The 22,480-nt window shown below is 36.7% G+C and overlaps 1 protein-coding gene across 1 annotated transcript in view; it reads right to left on the bottom strand.

Annotated features, from left to right (window-relative positions):
• The window catches only part of slc27a6 (solute carrier family 27 member 6), a 29,063-nt gene extending 11,298 nt beyond the window's left edge, over nucleotides 1-17,765 (bottom strand). Inside the window, exons 1-5 of the mRNA XM_046861343.1 lie at nucleotides 16,484-17,765; nucleotides 12,914-13,123; nucleotides 7,834-7,992; nucleotides 4,937-5,061; nucleotides 2,045-2,239 (exon numbers count right to left, since the gene is read on the bottom strand). Coding sequence (XP_046717299.1) covers nucleotides 2,045-2,239; nucleotides 4,937-5,061; nucleotides 7,834-7,992; nucleotides 12,914-13,123; nucleotides 16,484-16,967 — 1,173 coding nt within the window. The 5' untranslated portion in view covers nucleotides 16,968-17,765. The remainder of the gene's footprint in view (nucleotides 1-2,044; nucleotides 2,240-4,936; nucleotides 5,062-7,833; nucleotides 7,993-12,913; nucleotides 13,124-16,483) is intronic.
• Nucleotides 17,766-22,480: the final 4,715 nt, after the last annotated feature.

The following is a 22,480-nucleotide window of genomic DNA, read 5'->3' on the forward strand; positions in this document are numbered from 1 at the left end:
TGAAATGATGCACATTTTTGCAGCAACTGAACGAAAATAGGAGTCACATTGTTTCAGTCGTCTTATTTTAGCAAGAACAGAAACATGTTTGATCTTTCAAATACACCACATGACAATGTGCAGCATTGCAATGCTTCACTGGAACACCATAAAATCCGTTTGTACAATATGTGTCATAGATTTGACAGCAAGATGACGCCATCAGCCTTTATCAAATTGATCAGAACCGGAAAATGAGCCTTCTAACGCTGAATGAGGATTTTTTTCAGATAGTCTATTTGTGTCTTTTACGGAAGGTAAGATTTACTAATTCACATCCGTGCAAAGTTAATGATGTGATGCATCGATTTTATAAAGGGTTGCTAGTGCCTATAGTTGTTTACTTCAACTTATCTGAAATGTAGGTAGTTTTTTTGCTACCAAACGTCTGCTGTGTAAGAGCTGCAAATAAATAAATAATTATATATATATATATATATATATATATATATATATATATATATATATATATATATATATATATATATACACACAAATATAATTTATATATATATATATATATATATATATATATATATATATATATATATATATATATATACAATAAAATTAAAATTAAATTTAGAAAGTTGCCATGCCACAGTAAATTTTAATTGCTAATATTGTCTCAATTGATAGCAACTTCTCAGATGTGTTTCTGAGTTATTCATCAATTCAGAGCTTGAAGTGAAAACTAAAGATGTCTTCATCAGATGCACATTAAATCAGATGTTGGCATTTTATTTATCAGGTTTAAATTGCGTTGAACTAAAAGTAGAAAAACACGAACATACTGCTCCCAATACCATTTAGAATCAGGAAACTTTTTATTAAACCCCATAGATAAATTGAACTTTTGATAGATAGCAACTTCTATAAATAAATTCCTGCCTCTAAATGAATGCCACCACATACTTCAGAACAGGATTTTCAGCGCTCACTTGTAAGGCAGAAGCAGCTCAGGACTTAAGACCCCCAAACAAGTGAGCAAAACCAATAACTGTCAACTACTTAGAGGTATGCTTAAATATTATCTTGGTTCAGTACATGTAAATGAATACAGCAGCTTGTATTAGTATTTAACCTTTTCAGATGTTTTTCTGACTCATGACACTCATTATCTTGTAAACCTCTTTCAAACTCTTTACCCATCCTGGAGCAGGTTTATTCATATTGAGATCATTGGACACTTTCATTGCACAAAGTATTCATAATAAGGAATGCTGTGATGAAGGCTGACATGGGATTCCTCTTCTGAGCTGCTGCTCGTGCTCCGTAACACACCCAGAGGAAATCGATATCAACCTACATGAACTCCAAGACAACAATGGCTGTCTAGTCACAGGGAAGAGTGTAGACTATGCCAGTCCTCACACCCAAAAACACCTATCTCGTTTCCTGGATACAGATTGCTGTGGCATTGTTGAAATGTCTTATTATGCTCTTGGGACAATAAAGTTAATGTTGATCTGTCGCACTGGAACAGATTCTTCTCTAAACTAAGGTTTCAAAGCTACTTACTGAATATGTCAGTCACAGGCACTTTTTATTGTTTAAAATTTGTCATATATCAAATATATACATAGCGTAATCTCAGGATAATGGGCCATTTTGTATAGATTTAGTTCCAGGTTGCCAAATTTGACAGAATTGGGCAACAGGTAAAAAAAGGTCAGCCATAGTTTCAGTGCCTCAGAGTTTGAACATCAGATACAATATGTTTTCTGCATTTTATAGCTGTCAATGTCGTAATGATTTAGATACATTAGTTGTTTAAGTTCAAAAGTTTACTACAAAATATCACCGGGAGTTCATGCTGAAATTTTCACAACTGGAGCTCTGCATTTAATCGCAATACAAAACCATCTATAAATAACTCTAATTAAAAGTTACACAACCCATGCTGAACTCAGCACTGAATACATTCCAATGTCCTGGAGTCAGAACCCCTAAAGCCTTCATGAATCATTGTGCAAATCTTAAAAAGGAAAAACTTCACACTCACCTTGTAGAAGAAGTTGGAGCGACCCACGGCCCCGATCTTGCCGATGTGGTTCATGAAGCAGAGGTTCCCCTCGGTGGAGCCGTACAGCTCGCACATGCGGATCTCCCCGAAACGACTGTGGAATTCTCGCCATACATCCGGGCGAAGGCCGTTTCCAACACCCATTTGCACTTTATGATTCTTGTCTTGCTCTGTCTGGTGATACCATTGCATACACATTAAAAATGCAATACATGTCCATACTTTTTTTACAACTCTCATAACAGGAATTAAAAAATAGTAGAGTGCATTGTTCTAGCAAAATAACCAATGATGCAGTGGAAGAATGCTACCATCTCAAAAAAGCTGAATATTCATTCCTCATGTCTAATTGGTTAAAATATCTTAGTGTTCTGTTGTAGTCAACCTACCACAGGTTTCTGTTTTGTGCATTCTAGGATGCTTTTTATTTGAATTTCTGCAGACTCTATAGCAGCTCAAACCAGTCAGGCCATTTCCCTGTGGGCTCTCATCAGCAAAGCATTTCTCCTCACATCATTTTTCATAGGGTCCCACCATTCTGCATAAACCCCTACTGACTGGTGTGCATCCAAATAATCCTAGGAAAACAGCTGTTTCCTTAATACTCATACCAGTACACAGTATGTTTCTACCAACAATCCCTCCGATCACATCGTCTCCTCATTCTGGTGTTTGATGTGATGTTAAGCTCTTGACCAGGATCTACACGATTTTCAGCATTGCACTGCTGCTCATATTAAAATGGCAGGGACAGATTAATTTAACAATGAAGCAGCATTCATTGTTTCTTATTTTCTCCAAATATTATTAGACCAAATGGTTCATTTAGCTTTCTGACACCATGCTTTCAGCATTGTTCAAAATACTATCAATGCTCCACCTTGTATATACAGTATGAATTCCGGTCCTCTCTATTTGCTGTGTGTAGTTGAAATTTTACCTGACGTGATCTTACTGCTATTGCTTTCTTTATAATCCAACTTAGCCAGAGGCATGTGTGCCAGTTTATGCTGAAATACCAGTGTAGCAAGATCCCTATTCACCAGTTTGCTCTCTCAGCTGTCTGGGTTCACAAAAGCAGACAGTCCAGGACACAAACAGGTTCAATTCTCGTTCAACTTGTTCATTACATCTTAACCCCCCACCCTCTTTTAAACCATAGTTCCACTTGAAAAGTCATATACAGTATATGTATACATGTATATGCTCTTTAGTAGCATTAGATCACATTTTTGTGTCGACATTTTCACCTCAGGGAGGCATTTTCTTTCCATTTCCAGTCGTAATTTTTAATGCTTAATGGAAATGTGGATGGAAACTCCACTTCAGTCTAGCCCTTGAGTGCACTGATGTAGGCGGGACTGTGGGATGGTCAGTTCTGCCAGAGAGGAGAATAAGAAGACTGACACAAAGGCAGCTTTCAATGCGTTGCTCATTTGAATTAAGTGATAGCACATAGAAAGACAAAAGTCGAATGGGAAGAAGGGGTCGTCCAACACAAACGTCTATTTGTCAGTTAGTCCACAAAGAAATCTAGTGACCTAGTAGAGGTATCATCATTCAAGAGACACGCTGTACCATCACAAGTAGTGCTTGTCTGTGTGAAAGATGGTAACAAGACTTTCAGAAGTTTCGAGAGTTATTGATGCAAAACACCAAAGCTATGGTTAGGCCCCTATGGTGCTCCTATGTTTAGTTCGAAGCATTTAAATAATACAGATCTCTCCAATATGACAGCAGCATTGTTAAATGAAAGTGTTCATTGTATATGTTAATGCTCTAATATTTAGTATAATATGTCGTAGATTAACATTCACTCTTTTGCTCATAATAATGAAAAGAACCTTAAATATGCATGATGTGCAAATTGCCTCGGAGACACACTCGCCGCATTCCAATCCCTCATGTTCTTCCCACTGACTTGGTTACACAATGCTACTAATCATTATTTACAAAACAGGATCCATTAGCAAATAATCCAAGCCTGTATGTATAAACCTTAAAAAGTGTACTTAAATTCAAATTTCATTTACTTAACAAGCAGGAGGGAGAGTATATAATGTCTCAGTGGGAATTACACTGTTTTTCTTTTGACTCTGATGAACCTAAAGTACCGTAATTTTCGGACTATAAGCCGCTGCTTTTTTCACACGTTTTGAACCTCGCGGCTTAAACAAGGAAGCGGCTAATTTCTGGATTTTTCCTGGGTTTTTTTCCAGTTTCACGCACCTCACCGGTGTTCTGAGCTGCACGGCATCAGGAGAAAAAACTTCCACCGGTGGAGATTTTTAAACGCACGACGATGCCAAAAAATAAACTCCCGAGAGAAATAGTTGTGAATGGAAGGAGGAAGACTGTGAACAATGACTTTCTTGGTCAGCTACTGTTTAGATACAAGCCGTTGTAGCGCGTTGAGTCTGGGTGAAGGGAGAGTTCGCTAACTCCAGTTACAACAGAAATCATATAAGCACAGACAGGTTTCCAAAACTCGTGCTTTTTTATTTTTCTTATACAAGGGTGCGCTTTATAGTCCGGAAATTACGGTACTTAATGTATTGCTATGCTGTAATAAACTTCTCCTTCATTCAGTATGCTATTTGTTGTCCTCATCATTTAAAAAAATTGTTGATAAGTCAAGGTAAGCTAATTAATTCAATAATTCCATGACTGATAATTCTTTATCTTGACTGTTCATTGTTACAGTATAATTCTATAAAGACACAATCGTATCATGTAACACACAAAATGTATTCTTAAACACTTTTTCAACTGCTAATACAGAATTGCAGAACTGAATAAGAGCAGCCTGAAAAGGAACAAATATATGAAGAAACTCATTTTACGGCCAAAGTTAGCAAGGTATTGATTTACCTTGGGTTGATTGCACAGGTAACGGCAGAGCTCCCCGATGTACTGGAAGATGGTAACGTTGTATTTTCGGCAGTCGTTCCAAAATTGTGAGGCAGAAAATTTCTTTTTTAAAACGCAAGTTGCACCTATGAGGTGAAAACAACAGAAACATGGCATAAGTTATGCATGTGTCAGTAGCTTTTATATACATACAAGATATAGATATAGCAGTGTTTCTGTAGTAACATCACTGAAGTGTTACGAAATTAGTCTTGAAAACCTAAAAAAATTATATTTGAGTATAAATCTAGATACCTTACTGCAATACTTACGCCATTAAATTTTGCAGTAAAAATTCACCAATTCTAATATGACTTGAGTAAAAGTCTTTGATTTGAACAGTACTTGAGTATTTGACTTATATTGAATGTAGGCTCAAATATGCACTAGTGCTCAACACCAATGCACATGTAAAAAAAAAAGCCCAAAACTGTTTTTTTGAGGTTTTATTCCTTAAAATACTAATAGAATTGTCAACCTCAACACTGCATTAATTAAGATAAACACCACAGATTTTTTAACATGCCAGAATGAAACAAAGACCAAACTACTTTGGAATTATATCTGGCACTACAGTCAGAGCTGCTCAAGACCTTCTAACCAATCAGGTTGATAAGAATTCAACTTAATAGTCACAATGCTATAGCGTTTGCTCTCTACATGAGAGAAGCCACATCCAGTGAAGACTTATACAGTACCTATACAATTCTGCGCAGAATCATTAACACCCTTCTAAAGTTGCTTCATTAAAAGCATTTCTCTTTCTGACATACAAGTGTTCATCCTACACACAGTGTTATGACCACAATGAGACACACTGTCCTGTGCAATGTAATTCAATTGACTGTTTCTGGCACAAAGACCAATCTGGTTTCAACTCAACGACCTCAGCAACCCAGATCAAAATCTGGAACACACAGTTAACCAAGCTTGACCATTTGTCCATATGAACAGTGATGAAACCATTTCTCAGAAAGTTCATGAGAGAGAATACCTCAGATTGCCTGGAACTTAACCTTGTCCTCACTTGACGGCTGAATAAATAAACAGATCAACACGCAAGGTCTATTTTAACTCAGAACTGAATAAACAGTGAATTCAATGTCCTGGATGTCCAGCGAGTTCACTGCAGTTCACTTGCCTATGCTAAGGGTCAGATCTTACTTCAGCTGACACATATAGTTTGAACTTTGTATACATCACAGCTCTGTTAATCATTTCCCAACTTCGATGTGGGACATATGGTGACTAGATACCTAGTAACCTAGTATTTGTTGGAAATGACAAGAAACTGAAGGTGAGGGCTAAAATTAAAATGCAATAACATATTCCACAATGACATATCACTACATTTACAACAAATTTTGCTATTAACATAATTAACATAATCACAGATTACCACAATGATTACTCGACCTTTTTACGTCAATGCCTAAACCTAACCAAAAGGAAATATTTTTTTTTGGATAGCTTTTTAATATATAGTTAAAACAACACTATTTATGTGGACATTTTAGTCCTCAAAAACATTAAATAAATGAACATACACACCCACGTAGTTGTTCCAGGAAATTTAATTAAATGGAAGCAAAACGTCATTTCAGCAATTATTAGTTTGCTTTAGTCCCAGGTTAGTTTGCATGACAATAATCCATTAACTGCAGCAAAACCTGTAACTCAGGTTTGTTGATTAGTGGTGTGTCTTTTATCCCAGAGATCCCTCACGTCTGTTACCTTTTGGCTTTCCATCTTAGTTATGTTGCTAGAGCTTGTCTTGCCCTACTTGCACAGTGTCCTTAAACAATTGAATATGCATAACAATCCTTATTTCTCCCTCTCCCCCTTTTCTTCTCTTCAGATCTGCCTGATTCAACCAGACAACTACCGCTGGATAGAGTTCTCTTTAAAAAGAGACACTCTGTGCAGCTAAGGATGGTTCCACATCAACAAACTAAAGATCCTTTAAGAGTCATATACTGTATAAGGATTATTAAAATGGGAACACACACTAACAAAACTAAACATCAAACAGACCAAATTTTCCAGACAAAACAAGATTCTCAGAAACATCACAGTAATTTCCTGTGTTTTTGATTAAGTCTTTTGCACTTACTGGGAACCACAGATTATACACAAAGATGAATTAAGCATTAAGAATTAAGCAAACAGAGAAGGAGGAACTCAAAAGGACATGAGTTCAATTCCCAGCACCACAAAGCAATCACAATATGGCCCTAATTGTAGATAAGTGTAACAGAACTGTCCGAAAATACCGAAATAATTTTAACAAAAATTCTGCCTATAACCTGTATACTAAAGCTGCTTCACACCATGCTATTTTTGATTTATTATTAATAAAAGATTCAAGCTATTAGGCCTAAATATATAACAATATGGCTTTATTTTCAGGCACATTGTGACTCCATAAATATGGACAGCCATTGGGTGCAAAATTGATTGTAATTTAATAAATAAACTGTATAAATGTCAGTTACTATAAATAACTGCTGAAATCACATTTAATCTCTAAATAAAACATGTCATATTAGAAATTGGGAAAATACTGAATGTTCTCCACTAACCACGTGGGTGCAAACTTGATTATCTGACTGGGAAATTTAGAAATCATGATTGTGAAGTTGGTCTACTGATCAGTTCAAAAGATTCAAGAGATGCAGCGCAATACATAGAAAACATACATTCACTTCAAGTAATGTAAATGATACTGTTCAGAGATTTTAGTTAGAGCTACTCTACATAATTACACTTTGATCATCTTAAGAATATTCACAGCCCTTATAAAGGTAATATGACACGGATAATCTGATATAAAAAATGAACAAAGGTGAGAGTGTTACCCAGCTCTATAGTGCCGCCGATGCCTATGAGAGAGGCTGCGCTGTGATACAGAGGCAGCGGTGTGTAAATCACATCCTTTGCAGTGCCGCCGTGTATCCAGAACCCAGACGACGCCTTGAGAGACTGCAAGTGAGTGATCACAGCAGCCTTGGGTAACCCTGTAAAATCAGGAAGAAAAATATAAACACTGTTTATCAACTTTAAAAAGAGCTCTATTGCTAATATCATTAAGGTTTTCTGTGATTGTACTGAAAATATCCTTAACTGAGTTCAGTAAGGGGGAATAACCAGTGCAGCTTGAAAAGCTCATTCAAAAGACACATATTATAAAGATATAGATGTTGTATGTATCTTACGGCTACAATTAGCCAAGGAGTTCTTGTTTCTATAAGGTTGATAAATTGTGCACAATGACTTGTATTTAATTGTGCATTCAAGGTGATATTTATACATGAAATAAAGCTTTCAGGAATGTATCCAAATTTGTGGACTGCTTTGAGAATATGTTTTACTCATCCAGTAGCTGAAGCAGAGAGAAGCTTTTAAAAACTAAATCTAAAAAGTGGGAGAGACTTTGAGCCAAGGCGTGCTTCACCCAGGGCTTCATTCAAACTAGAACCGCTATTGCCGGTTGATGGTATCTACTTAGCACAAACATACAGTTCAGGGTAATTTCAACATCAAGCAGAACATTTTGAGAGGAATAAATAACGAAAGAAACTTCTGCCTCAAACTCGCCACAGCATTCGTGGCCTAATATGCACGATAACGTTGAAAAGAAGATATTAATCAGTGTATGACTCTGAATAGAATATAATTCTATTAATATGGTCGACTGGACAATAGAGTCTTTGCACATAAACTGAGTTGATTAAGCAAGAGCCTTGTAATAAAAATTATAATAAGACATTAAAGCCATAATAAACCATAGTATTTGGATACTTAAATACATTTAAAGGCAAATACTTTTGTACTTTTACTAAAGGTTTAAAGGGAACACTTTTACTTTTACTGGAGTACTCTTTTACCTAAATCTTGACTTTTACTCTACTTAAGTGTATGCTATGTGTACTTGTATCCATCTCTGCATACAGTTCAGCATCAATTCAACAGTAAGCAGAACATTTTGAGAGTAATAAATTATGCAAGAAACTCCTGACTCGAACTTAATGATTGAGCAAGAGGCTTTGACAAAAATTATAGAACATTATAGCCATAATATATCATAGTACTTTGGATACTTAAGTACATTTGAAGGCAAATACCTTTGTGCTTTACTCAATATATATATTGACCAATTCTGAAATAATGTCATCTTCACTATTCAACAGTTGAAGGAGTTTTTGTCCTGTCTATACCTGCTACCAGAACACCTTTTCCACAAAATAACTAAGGCATTTAAAAAAAAAACATTATTTTGCAGAAAACACACTGATCAAAATTAGAGAACACTTTCAGATACCTCCCAGTTATTGGTGTTAATCTAGCACCTGGTGCTAATTTCCTTGATTCTCTGTCAATTCCTATTTAACTGGCAGCCTACCATCCAGTTTCACTGACTCTGCAAGATGGTGGGCCGTTCTAAAGTGACTGAAAGCCGCCGGCAGCAGGTTGTCCAGATGAAGGGCAAAGGGATGACCCTATTAGCCATAGCAAAACAAGTTGGTCGTTCCAAATCTGTGATTTTAAGAATATTGAATCTTTACAACATCTCAAACTCATTCAAGTCCGCCAAGAAGGCTGGTCGTCCAAATACAAGAGAGGACAGGATACTGCGGAGGATCTCAATGGGCAATCGTTTCCACACTGCAGATGGAATTGCTCACCAGTTCAGCGCTGAACAGGGTAAGGGTCTGTCTCGTCATACAGTGTCTTGACGTTCAAGAGCATTTGGACTGAAAGCCCATCTGCAGTGACCAAACCTCTCGTTAGCAGAAAGAATCAAAAGGCTAGACTAAGCTTTGCTGAGGAGCATGGTGTGTGGACAGAGGAGAACTGGTCCAAAGTTCACTTCAGTGATGAAAGCAAGTTTAATTTATTTGGGTCCGATGGGAAACATTATGTTCGGCGACAAACTGGAGAAAGACTGAACCCAAAGTGTGTAAAGAAGTCAGTGAAACGTGGAGGAAGTGTCATGGTTTGGGGCATGTTTTTTGCAGCAGGAGTTGGGCATCTTATACAGCTACATGGCAGAGTGAATGCAAATGTTTATCAGAACCTTCTTCAACAACATATGGTTCCTTCCCTGCGTTCATCACCCAATCAGCCCGCAGTGCTCATGCAGGACAACGCTCCATGTCACACAGCAAAACGGGTAAAGCAGTTCCTTGAAACTTAAAACATTGAAATAATGACATGGCCTGCCCAGAGTCCTGATCTCAACCCAATAGAGAACCTCTGGAAAATCCTTGGCGACAAAGTTATGGCCAAGAAACCCACTACAGTCACCGAACTGTGTAGGAGACTGGAAGAAGAGTGGACCAAAATCACACCGGAGCAGTGTGAGAGACTAGTGCTGTCCTGTGGCCGCAGATGTGCTGAAGTCATTCAACGCAGAGGCCTGTACACTTCCTACTAATTGCTGACTGTTGTAACCTTCCGAAAATTTTGTTGTAATCTTTTTCCATGCTACAGTCATTGTTGTTCTCTCATTTTGAAATTATGAAAAGGTGTTCTGGTAGCATGGTATAGACAGGACAAAAACTCCTTCAACAGTTGAGCAGTGAAGATGACATTATTTCAGAATTGTTTAATTGTTTATAAATTGTTCTCTAATTTCGATCACCAGTGTATATATATATATATATATATATATATATATATATATATATATATATATATATATATCAATCACTTCAGACGACCGACATAAACTTAAACAAGAAAGACAAAAAAATCCTGTGTAATCACTGATATGGTGACACTTGTGTATGTTTATTTAACATTTAAGGAAGGAGTCTGTCATAATTCATAGAATTTCCATCTTTGGAAAGTCTGTTGTGAGTGACATGACATTTTTTTGTTATATTAACTTCAGGAGAGGAAAAAAAAAAGAGTCTAGTGAGGAAATGACTGTTGCTATAACAGCCACTATAACGTATGCGATAACAGGATGTTTGAGGATGATACGCAATATTCACAGAAACTATATTGATCTTTAAGCCGGTGTGCTTTATTCAGTTTAAATCCAACTGTAAAGTAAGATGACTCTTTCCTAATAGGTGTGGCTGTTTAGGAAGCATTTTACAAGACGGTTGCGATGCTCTGGGATGATATATCCTGTCATTAACCAAATGTTTTTGGAGTAAAATCCAAAAAGTGCAGGCCTTAGATTACATACCACTTGGAATCTAAATTACCACTTGGAAACTCACGCAGTGATATTCAGGAACAGGTTTTATGAATGGGTTGAAATCTGTACTGTTGGTCACATGACAGAGCCCTGCCACAACTAGAATATCACACCAGCAGATGCTGTACAACCTCTCAGAATAGCAAAGTAAGGTATGAAACAGTATAGTATACAGTACAGATACAGTATGTATCATCTTAAAGTCCTTCCACAGTCTTGATGCAGATTTTTTTTATCTCTTTAATCTCACCTTTCAAATTAGCAGTTGCAAAACAGCCAAGGTCAGGCACTGCACAAAAAAATGCTACAGATACCTCACAACATACATCAGTCTTGGTACTGTTTGTTCTTTTTTAGGTCAGTGATCCCTCTTTGGAAATAGAGACAGGATATCAGTCCCTAACCTTTAATACCCCTGTCCCAGAGACCCAGTACCTAGCCTTAACCTGTTCAATCTGTTCTATGGTTAACAAGCTGAAAAATAGATTCATAGCACTTAATCAGTTAGGTTAGTTCCATGCAAAGCCATGCAAGATTTATATCACAAGGATCAACAGTGGCCCTATTGAGGAACATGATACTGTATGGTGTAGGAATAATGAAGGAAAGGCAAATTCAAACAGTCAGTCCTAAAAACTCGTACGAAAGGTACAAAAAATACCCTATTGGGTAATGTTTACTGAGCCCACCCCTGGAGCCTGGACAAAGCAAAGTGTCTGCAAACACCCAGGCCATATAGAGCTGCTTAGAGTAGTAAAAATAGTCTCATTGGGCCATGTTGTAGGATCACCATTTGTAAGATGAAGGGTAGGGACCAGATGCATGTTTTAGACAATTAGTCCATATTTTAGATTTATTACACACCGATCAGCAGGCATAGCATTATGACATTATAACATTATGACAGGTTAAGTGAATGACACTGATTATCTTTTCATCATGCCACCTGTTAGTGTGTGGGATTTATTAGGCAGCAAGTGAACATTTTGTCCTCAAAGTTGGAGTTTGGAATGAAGGCTGGTTTGTGTGGTCCGATCCAACAGATGAGCTCCTGTAGCTCAAATTGCTGTTAATCCTCGACGGGTCAGAACTGTTTTGGCAGCAAAAGGGGACCAACATAATATTAGACAGGTGGTCATCATGTTATACCTGATTGGTGGACATAAGGTTATGCCTGATCAGTGTATATTTGATTATTTGTAATCAATTATTAAAGGAAACAAAACAGCCAATTCAGTACTAAGTGCAGTGAAATGATTGGGACCCACAATAAAAAGTTTAGTTCTTTAACACAGTCAGCTGCTTCTTTGAACCTTCACCAGCACTGAGACAAGGACAGAGGATTAGTGTGAGTAATATCTTTTTGGCACCATAAAAAACGCTAAAGTTCCCTCAGTGCAAGGTTGTTGTTTTGCTCCAGTTTAATTTAACCCTAATTTATTCACATGCTGTGTATACAAAATTGCATAGGATAACCAGTACAATCATTCCCTTGACAGCAATTAAAAGAGGTGATTAGAGAAGTTTGCTTGATCGCAGGCAACCCAACCTAGCTTATTTCTCTCACACCAAACAGTATGGGAACATGACACATTTTTTCAGCATCATGGTTGGTTTGATTGATCAGAAACACTTTCTCATCAAAATGTATAGAGTTTCAGATATAAAGCTAAAATTCAGGAACATCTATTTGTGTTTAATTTGATCCTTTTAAGACTGGTACCCACCTGTGGTTCCTGAAGTGAAGATATAAAGTGTGGCAGCTTTGATAGATTTGGTTGATCTGAGTTCAGGAGGTATTGGTTCACATGACGCCTGCTCTATCTTGTCCAACAGGCAATGGACCCCTGGATAGGAGACCCCCTGCTTCATTGCCCACACTGAGATGTTGTCCTCCTGGAGATTAGGCAGGACATCTTCCAAGGTGCCCAAAAGGTCTATAATATAGCAAGCACATATATAATATAACAAGTACACACACACACACACACACACACACACACACACACACACACACACACACACACACACACACACACACACAAATATTGTAATTTTGCAAAGTAAGTTATGCATTGGTATTAAGCAGTATACAGAAATAATACAGTTGCCTGACAATTTCTTCAATAAGGTCTGAGATTCTAATATTAATATTATATCATAAATAATGTATAACAAGAAGGACTGTTCAAGTCAAACTGGGAAAACTGGGAATAAACTTTTGAGTTTATTAAATAAAAAAACACATTATAAGGAGTGGAAACTGCATTTATTTTGTGAAATACAACCCTGCTACATTTATACACTTATCCATGCATTTATCTAAAACCTGGAAAGTTTCAGCACAGCAAGATGTGTCAGTACATCTGAACCATCCTAGGACAGCCTGCTTCACTTTATTATCAGGGAACCACCATGACTGGATTTGTCACAGATGGACGTACGGCCATCTTTAAAACTTTTACACCATCAACATGTCTAACTGTGGCTGAGCATCGTATTGTGCTTGAAGTCTTCTTTGGATATCGGTTTAACGTCCTTGTTTACAAAATTAGAATTATTTCATCACCACACGCCGTTCCATGCACACTCTAACACTGTTGTTTGCCCTCTTGATTAACGGTCTCTGGACAGGACCGGGACATGTGCTCCGCCTATCACTTATAGAACACACTAGTTACTTATCGACACGCTGGCATCCATTTTTATACCTGTAACATTAAAAGTCCCGGCTTGACTTGAACGCCTCTTGTATGTGACATATATACACACATATACAGACAAAGTAGAAGTGGATGCATATAAAGTTAAAAATAAACTATATAAATTGGTAATTCATTAGGATTAATGCCAACCATATATATGATTATTTATTGTAGTTCATTGTACTGTTTATTTCATGTGTTGCCAAGTCTCCATTTCTCTCGGCTCTTGAGGTTGCTATTTCCAGGCACACTACCTTCTATACACAACTCTCTTAAACTTGTTTGTCATTCAAATCTTATTATTATAAGTGGTGTGATACACTGCTAAAAGGCTACATTTGTTTGGGAAATAAAGACCTTTTCACCTTAAATGTCTTCCAAAAGTCGAACGAGTTCGAGAATTAGTTAGAATGAACTGCCTCATGCTATGGATCAGCTGTTGCAAACTTGAGATGGACTTTAATAGGAAACATGTCAAGCACATCACATATGATACTGTTGCCAAACTGGGAGCCAAAGTCAGGAGACATGTATCATGTAGAGACACTCCAGGGGTCGTAGCTGTGTCGTAGCTGATGTGATGAGTTCTGACCCTGGGATATGTGAAAAACGAATTCACTGTGCTTTAAGTTATATGTAACAAATAAAGGATTGATCTTCCACTTCTAATTCTTTTTCTTTCTCAAAATATGTTTTGATTGGAAAAGAAAGTAAAACCCAGAGTTTAACTGAGTGTAAGCAGAGAGTGTTTGTATCTCCTTATTTCTAATGTTATTTTGCATACTGTCTGTGAAATCCTTTATATAGTCAAAGGTTTGTGGACATCTGACCATAAGATTGGTATAGTTAGTCCCCATTTGATTTTATAATAACCTTGTTGAAATATGTACTCATTCAGCTACAAGAGTGTTAATAAACTCAGGTACTGTTGTAGGTTAGGAGGCCTGGGGTGCAGTCAGTTTTCCAGTTAATTCATAAGGTATTCAATCAGGTTTGGGTCAGAACTCTATAGCAGGACACTCAAGATCTTCTACTTTAACCAGTGTAAACCATATCTTAAAATGTCTGGTTTCAGGTAACTAACTAATACTAAGTACTAAGTACTAAGTAGTACTCTGTAATGCTGTAATATCACAATTTAATTCATTTTTATTTATTTTATATATTTGTATTATTTATTTCTATTTGTGTGTGTGTGTGTATATATATATATATATATATATATATATATATATATATATATATATATATATATATATATATATATATAATAGCACTTTTTACAATAAGCATTGTCTCAAAGCAGCTTTAAAGAGTTAAAGGGATTGCAAGGTTGTACAACACTGTACATCACAATGATGTATAATTTATTTAATGTTTACACAACAAAAAGGACACTTATTTCTCTTTCCCTGTTGCCCCTCTACTCTCCTTCTCTCTCTCTCTCTCTCTCTCTCTCTCTCTCTCTCTCTCTCTCGTGCGCTCTTTCTTTTGAGTTAAACATTCATTGGATCTTTCTTATTCATCCTGTCTCCTCTACGGCCTCGGTGCAAAACCGCCTAAAGATCCATAAAGTTACTAGGCAACTCAACTACTATGAGAATGGATTTGGACTGTAATTATTATAAACAGTCTATTACATTGGCTCAGGACTGCAATTTGCATGAACAGTTCTGCATGTAAGTGCCTTCAAGGAACAGTACACCTCAACAATGATGTAACTATCATTAATAGACATTCTGCTATGGTTTATAGTTAAAACTGCAGCTGTGTGCTCTGTAATACTGTAATGTCACACTGTGCAGTGTCTTCTCTGTTGACATGACAGGAGATGACATGGTGTCAAATGCAGTTGTGCTTGTATTAAATGAAATACGAGGTGGTATCAAAACGTTTCGAGACTAATATTGCTAACTGGTGCTATTCTGACCATGTGCGTTAGCAAGTCTGCGATTTCATGATGAAGTTGGAGTTAGAACAAAGAGCAAATGTGAAATTCTGGATGAATCTGGGCAAATCTGCAAGTAAGACAATGAGAGATCAGGAAAACCTTTAACAAGGTCAACCCCCGAAAATGTCGAAAGCATTCAGCAACTTGTGCATGATGATCGTCGGAGACAAATCTCACTTCCGTACCCACCGTACTCAACAGATTCAGCTCGTGCGGACCTTACACTCAAACAGCGTGAATCACAGAAGGTGCTTGACATGCTTTGAAAGAAGCCTTCTGTGGTAAGAATGCTGGGAGCGCTGTTTTGCTGTGCAAAGGGGACTGTCTTGAAGGTGATGATGTGCAAACGTAGATAAATAAAGTACTTTCTTGTAAACAGACCTGGTCTCCAAAACTTTTTATACCACGAAAGCTAATTTGATAGAAAGAATCAGGCAGAACCCCACAGTGATGTCACGAGATTTGTCAGAAAAAATATGAACAAGAAAAAAACATTTAATAGAAAAGGCAATCGGGTATAAAAAAATATATTTTAAATATCGAAACTATTTATTTGAATCCTTACAGGAGAGCAATGGGCGGAGCCTGCTCGCGAGTTGTTACGTAATAAAATCCCCCCGGCTTGTTTTGATGTCACTTACCCGCTCCGACCACTAGTAGTTTTGCTCCACATGAGTTGAAACAGTGTAGCAGGGACCTGGATTTGATGTTCGTGTTGAGAAAAGCCACCGCGCAGCCCAGCTTGCTCAGCCCGAACCACACGCAGATGAAGTCGGGCTCGTTGCTCATGAGCAGCGCCACGGTGTCGCCCCGCATCACGGCTCCGTGCCTCCGCAGCGCGCGCGCCACCCGGTTACTCCGCTCCTCGATCTCCCGGTACGTGTAGGTACAGCCTTCAAAGATCAAGAAGGTTTTGTCAGGAATCCGCTGCGCCTGCTCCACGAAGCGGTCCATCACGGTCACGATTTTCTTCTTCTTGTAGATCTCCAGGCGAACTCCATAACGGATAAGTTTCAACAAGAAGAAGAAGTCTTTCCAGAAGTATGGAAAACAGAGGCGCTGCACGACGTGCGCCGAGAAGATCCCTGCGAACGCAGCGGTCACCCATGTCACCCAGAGCAGCATGGTGAACACCAGAACCCTTTAATTTCAGCACTTTCAGATCCCCACCAGCACGCGTGTTTTCCAAACCATCCGATCAGGCTCTTGTATTTATGAAAGACATTGTACGTCACGTGACCTCGGTTGTACAACCGACTGTATACATATGGGCGTATCGTTCAGCGGGGTGTGTTTTCGTTTCCAGTTGATCAGTCTTGTTGCCTGGAGGGTTGCCAGATTGCGTTGGCTTTTTTTTCTAACTTCACAGAAATCCCTAACAATATCAATTCCAGTTACACAGCACTGATGTCACTAGACCGTGTATGCTGTATCGACTTGGGGTGTAACGATACACGTATTCGTACCGAACTTTTTAGATACATTGGCTTTCGGTTTGGTGCACATGTGTACCGAATGCAATCCTTTTTACACACAGTAAAAATCCCTCAGGAACATATTTAGTGGTGGATCACAAGTTTGTTTAGTGTCTTGTGTAGTGTCACTGTTTTTTGTTTGTTTATTATTATTATTATTATTATTATTATTATTTTATTATTATACTGGAAACATACACCAGACGTATAGAAAAGAAACTGCTGGAGTTAATATATAAAACGCACGCGCACACACACACACACACACACACACACACACACACACACACACACACACACACTGTATATACACATCTGTATTACCCCAATTAATAAGCTATTAATTTAAAATGATCCATTAATTTAGTTTTGTTAAATCAATATGTTTCGTGCCAATTTAATAGATTACTCGATTTAATCTATATAATAAAATTGTTTTGCATTAATTTGATTTATTCTATTTTATTTTTATTAAATATTATTTTATTTATTATTTAACCAAGCAGGCATTTTATTTAAAATTGTTAAAAAATAGAAATTGTTAATGTTCACAAATGTTAATATTAAACAGCATAAAAAAACAAAATAAAAAAAAAAAACAAGCAATTTTATGTTTTGCGTTTCTTCGCACTAACTGCATGATATTCATATATCATGATCAATATAAGGATTTTTTTACACATCGGTAGCATTGCCTTGTCCCTAGTTTAATCCTGACCATGGAGACAAGTATTTTGTTGTTCATAATGTGTTGTTCTTGTGAATTTCCCCTGGGGTTTCTTGTTTCCTCACACTGTCTGAAAACTACATTTACATTTACATTTACATTTGCGGCATTTAGCAGACGCCCTTATCCAGAGCAATGTACAAAAGTGCTTTAAATCTCTAGTAATGAATAAATCTACACTGGTACGCAAGATTACAAACTTAATATAAATATAACTCGAATTCTACAAACTTGGAAAGTGCTAATTTAGGTATTTCAGGAAGAGGTAGGTCTTCAGTTGTCGCTTGAAGATAGTCAGGGACTCTGCTGTACGGACATCTAGGGGAAGTTCATTCCACCACCTCGGTGCTAGAACAGAGAAGAGCCTTGAAGTGTACTTACCTCTCATTCTGAGAGAAGGTGGTACCAGTCGAGCAGTGCTGGAGGATCTCAGACAGCGTGGTGCAGTGCGAGATGTGATGAGGTCACTGAGGTAAGATGGTGCTGGTCCATTTTTGGCCTAGTAGGCAAACATCAGTGTTTTGAATCTGATACGTGCAGCTACTGGAAGCCAGTGAAGGGAGCGCAGCAGTGGGGTGGTGTGGGAAAACTTGGGCTGATTGAACACAAGTCGTGCAGCTGCGTTTTGGATCATTTGCAGTGGACGAATAGAGTTCAGGGGAAGACCTGCCAGCAGAGAGTTGCAGTAGTCAAGTCTTGAAATCACAAGAGACTGAACAAGCATCTGGGCAGCCTGTATGGACAAAATTGGTCGAATCCTTCGTATGTTATAGAGAAGAAATCGACAAGAACGAGCAACATTAGCGACATGTGGGAAAAAAGACAGTTTATTGTCCATAGTTACCCCAAGGTTACGAGCAGTGGCTGAAGGGGAGAGCAGAGAGTCTAGTCTGGCTAGCCTAAATTTGCCCACAGCTGGTAAAGCAATAGACTGTTGTCCCATCTTGTGTTTAGTTTAACCTATGAACTCCAGGTCCACCTTTACCTTAACGATTAATGAAAATAACTTGGATGCATGAAAGAATGAATTACTGTGCCTTCTTAGAGAGAAGGTGGTGGTAGCTCAATGTTTGGAAGTCCAGGGTTTGAGCTCCAGCACTGCCAAGCTGCCACTTTTGGGCTCTTAAGCAAGGTTCTTAACCCTCTTTGCTCCACGGGCACCATATCATAGCTGACCCTGCTCTCTAACCCCTGCCTCTAAATAAGCTGCAATATGCAGAAAAGAAAATTCACTGTGCTATAATGTACATGCAACAAATTAAAACACATCTGATTAGTAAGTAATAAAGCCTGAATTTGCATAAGAATGTGTCCAAATATTAAAATAATAGACTAATGAGAGATAAATTGCATCAAACATAAAGATGGAGTGCAATGGATAAGATGTTGGTCTGATCAGAAGGTCATGTTTTCGAATCCCAGCATAATCATGCTGCTATTAAGGCTTTTAACCCTCTACATCTCAGCTCAGCTGTATAACTGGGAAAACTGCCATTATTGTAAATAAATCTTTTTAGAAATGTCCTGTTTTGTTTAGTTAAAAATGTGGATTTTCTTTGTATTTTTAAGAAGACACTCATATTCAAATGTTATCAATTGTACTTGATGTCAGATTGTATTTTTTTTCAACAACTTTTCATAAACCTATACTTTTTTTAACTAAGCTTCTCATGTATTATTTATTAGTATGTAAAATATGAAAGTTCTGCAAAGAAAATTTATTTAAAAAAATTTATAAAATGCATCACCAGTAATGAATTAAGTGCAACCTAAATATACTGGAATAAATTGTGAAAGCTAATAAGTCCTCTAATCAAAGACACTGACAAGTAATAATATTTATATAACTATGTTCTTGTACGGTCTGCAAATCTTTTTTGTTTTAACAGTATAAATCTGGGCTAATTGTTCAGTCAGAAAAGTTTCTAAACATTGTACCACATCTCCATCTAGTGGCCAAGTTGAGCATCTTACGTCTGTGGGCTTTACACAGATTTCGAAAGGAATAATAAGAATTTTACACGTTATTCTTTAACAGAGTGATCCTTCGCCATAGAACTGAAACGTGAGGCTACACTCCATTTCAGGAGCAAATTGTATTTTTTTGTGTGTGTGTGTGATTACAAAAAAACAAAGGCCTAGTCTTCAATAGATTTAATTTGTGGTCTTTTAAAATAAGAAATATAGCAAGACCATTCATGTTTTATAACAACATGCACTGCACTATAATATGCACATTTACTATAACATGCACATGCAGGACACGATAACATGCCCATGCACTATAACATGCATTATAATATAATTCCACATGCTCTATAACAGAGGTCACCAACCTTTTTAAAACTGAGAGCTACTCCTTTGGTACCGATTAATGTGAAGAACTACGAGTTTGATACACACTTCAGAAATAACAAATTTGCTTAATTTACCTTTAATTATATGCTATTATTAAAAATTAATGATATTCATCTATGTGAAGACACTGATCATGTTAAATATTTCTCACAATAATTATCAACAATGATTTAACAAAGTAGGAAAGCGATAGATGCAGCTCACTGGTAAGTGGCGCTATGGTGAGCTATTTGTAGAAAAGGCCCGCACCATGTTGGTGACCCCTGCTCTATAACATGCACAATACTACAACTGCTAATGCATTATATCAGGGGTGTCCAATCTTATAAACAAAGAGCTGGTGTGGGTGCAGGTTTTCAAGATTGGACACCCCTGCACTATAACACTACATGCTCTATAACATGCAGTACACTATAACACCACATGCACTCTAACATGCAGTACACTATAACACTACATGCTCTATAACATGCAGTACACTATAACACCACATGCTCTATAACATGCAGTACACTATAACACTACATGCTCTATAACATGCAGTACACTATAACACCACATGCACTCTAACATGCAGTACACTATAACACTACATGCTCTATAACATGCAGTACACTATAACACCACATGCACTCTAACATGCAGTACACTATAACACCACATGCACTCTAACATGCAGTACACTATAACACCACATGCACTCTAACATGCAGTACACTATAACACTACATGCACTCTAACATGCAGTACACTATAACACCACATGCACTCTAACATGCAGTACACTATAACACCACATGCACTCTAACATGCAGTACACTATAACACCACATGCACTCTAACATGCAGTACACTATAACACTACATGCTCTATAACATGCAGTACACTATAACACCACATGCTCTATAACATGCAGTACACTATAACACCACATGCACTCTATAACATGCAGTACACTATAACACTACATGCTCTATAACATGCAGTACACTATAACACCACATGCACTCTAACATGCAGTACACTATAACACTACATGCTCTATAACATGCAGTACACTATAACACCACATGCTCTATAACATGCAGTACACTATAACACTACATGCTCTATAACATGCAGTACACTATAACACCACATGCTCTATAAAATGCATATGCACTGTGAGCTACTGTAGCTCACATTGCTAAAAGAATTAATGCTGTTAATGCTATATATATATATATATATATATATATATATATATATATATATATATATATATATATATATATATATATATATATATATATACTGTTTAGAAGGAATTATGCTATTATATGCTTTTGTTTTCTACAATTAGAATAGTTCAGATGTTTTGTATAAACATTTCCTATAATAGAATTAGAACCATACATATTTTAACTATATATATATATATATATATATATATATATATATATATATATATATATATATATATATATATATATATATATATACACACCATTTAGGCATAACAAAAATGTAATTTAATATTTAAAAATAAAATAACAATTTTATTTTATTAAATTGAACATAGATTATTTGGAAAATATAAAAAAATAAACTATTGAAAAATTAAAAACAGTTTCATGTATTTTATCCAATGAAATCTATTGTACTAGAAATAACATTTCTAAAGTTTCTTAAGTTTTTATTGTACTATAAATTTCATGAACTAGAAAACTAAAAAATAAAACTGCATTAGTTAAGCAGATTGTAGAGCAACAGTGGTTATTTGTTTATTTGTTTGTAAATATATAGATAATAATCATAATAATATACATAATAAATGAGGGAACCATGGTTAGTTTAATTTATACAATACACTTTGGTATAATATTAAATTTACTTTTAGCTTATGACCTACAATTAAGTTTGATTTCTAGCCCTTTATAGGAAACAGTTTGGGCACCTCTTATACAACCAAATTGTGTGTAAAATACATTACTTTTCTGTAATAAAAATAAATCGATTCCATGAGCCAAAGGGTTTAAAGCTGTTTTAATTTGAATACAAAAAGTATTTGAGAATCCATGTATCATACACGAGTATG

The sequence above is a fragment of the Silurus meridionalis genome, chromosome 11 (genome assembly GCF_014805685.1).
Source record: "Silurus meridionalis isolate SWU-2019-XX chromosome 11, ASM1480568v1, whole genome shotgun sequence".
Lineage (NCBI taxonomy): Eukaryota > Metazoa > Chordata > Actinopteri > Siluriformes > Siluridae > Silurus > Silurus meridionalis.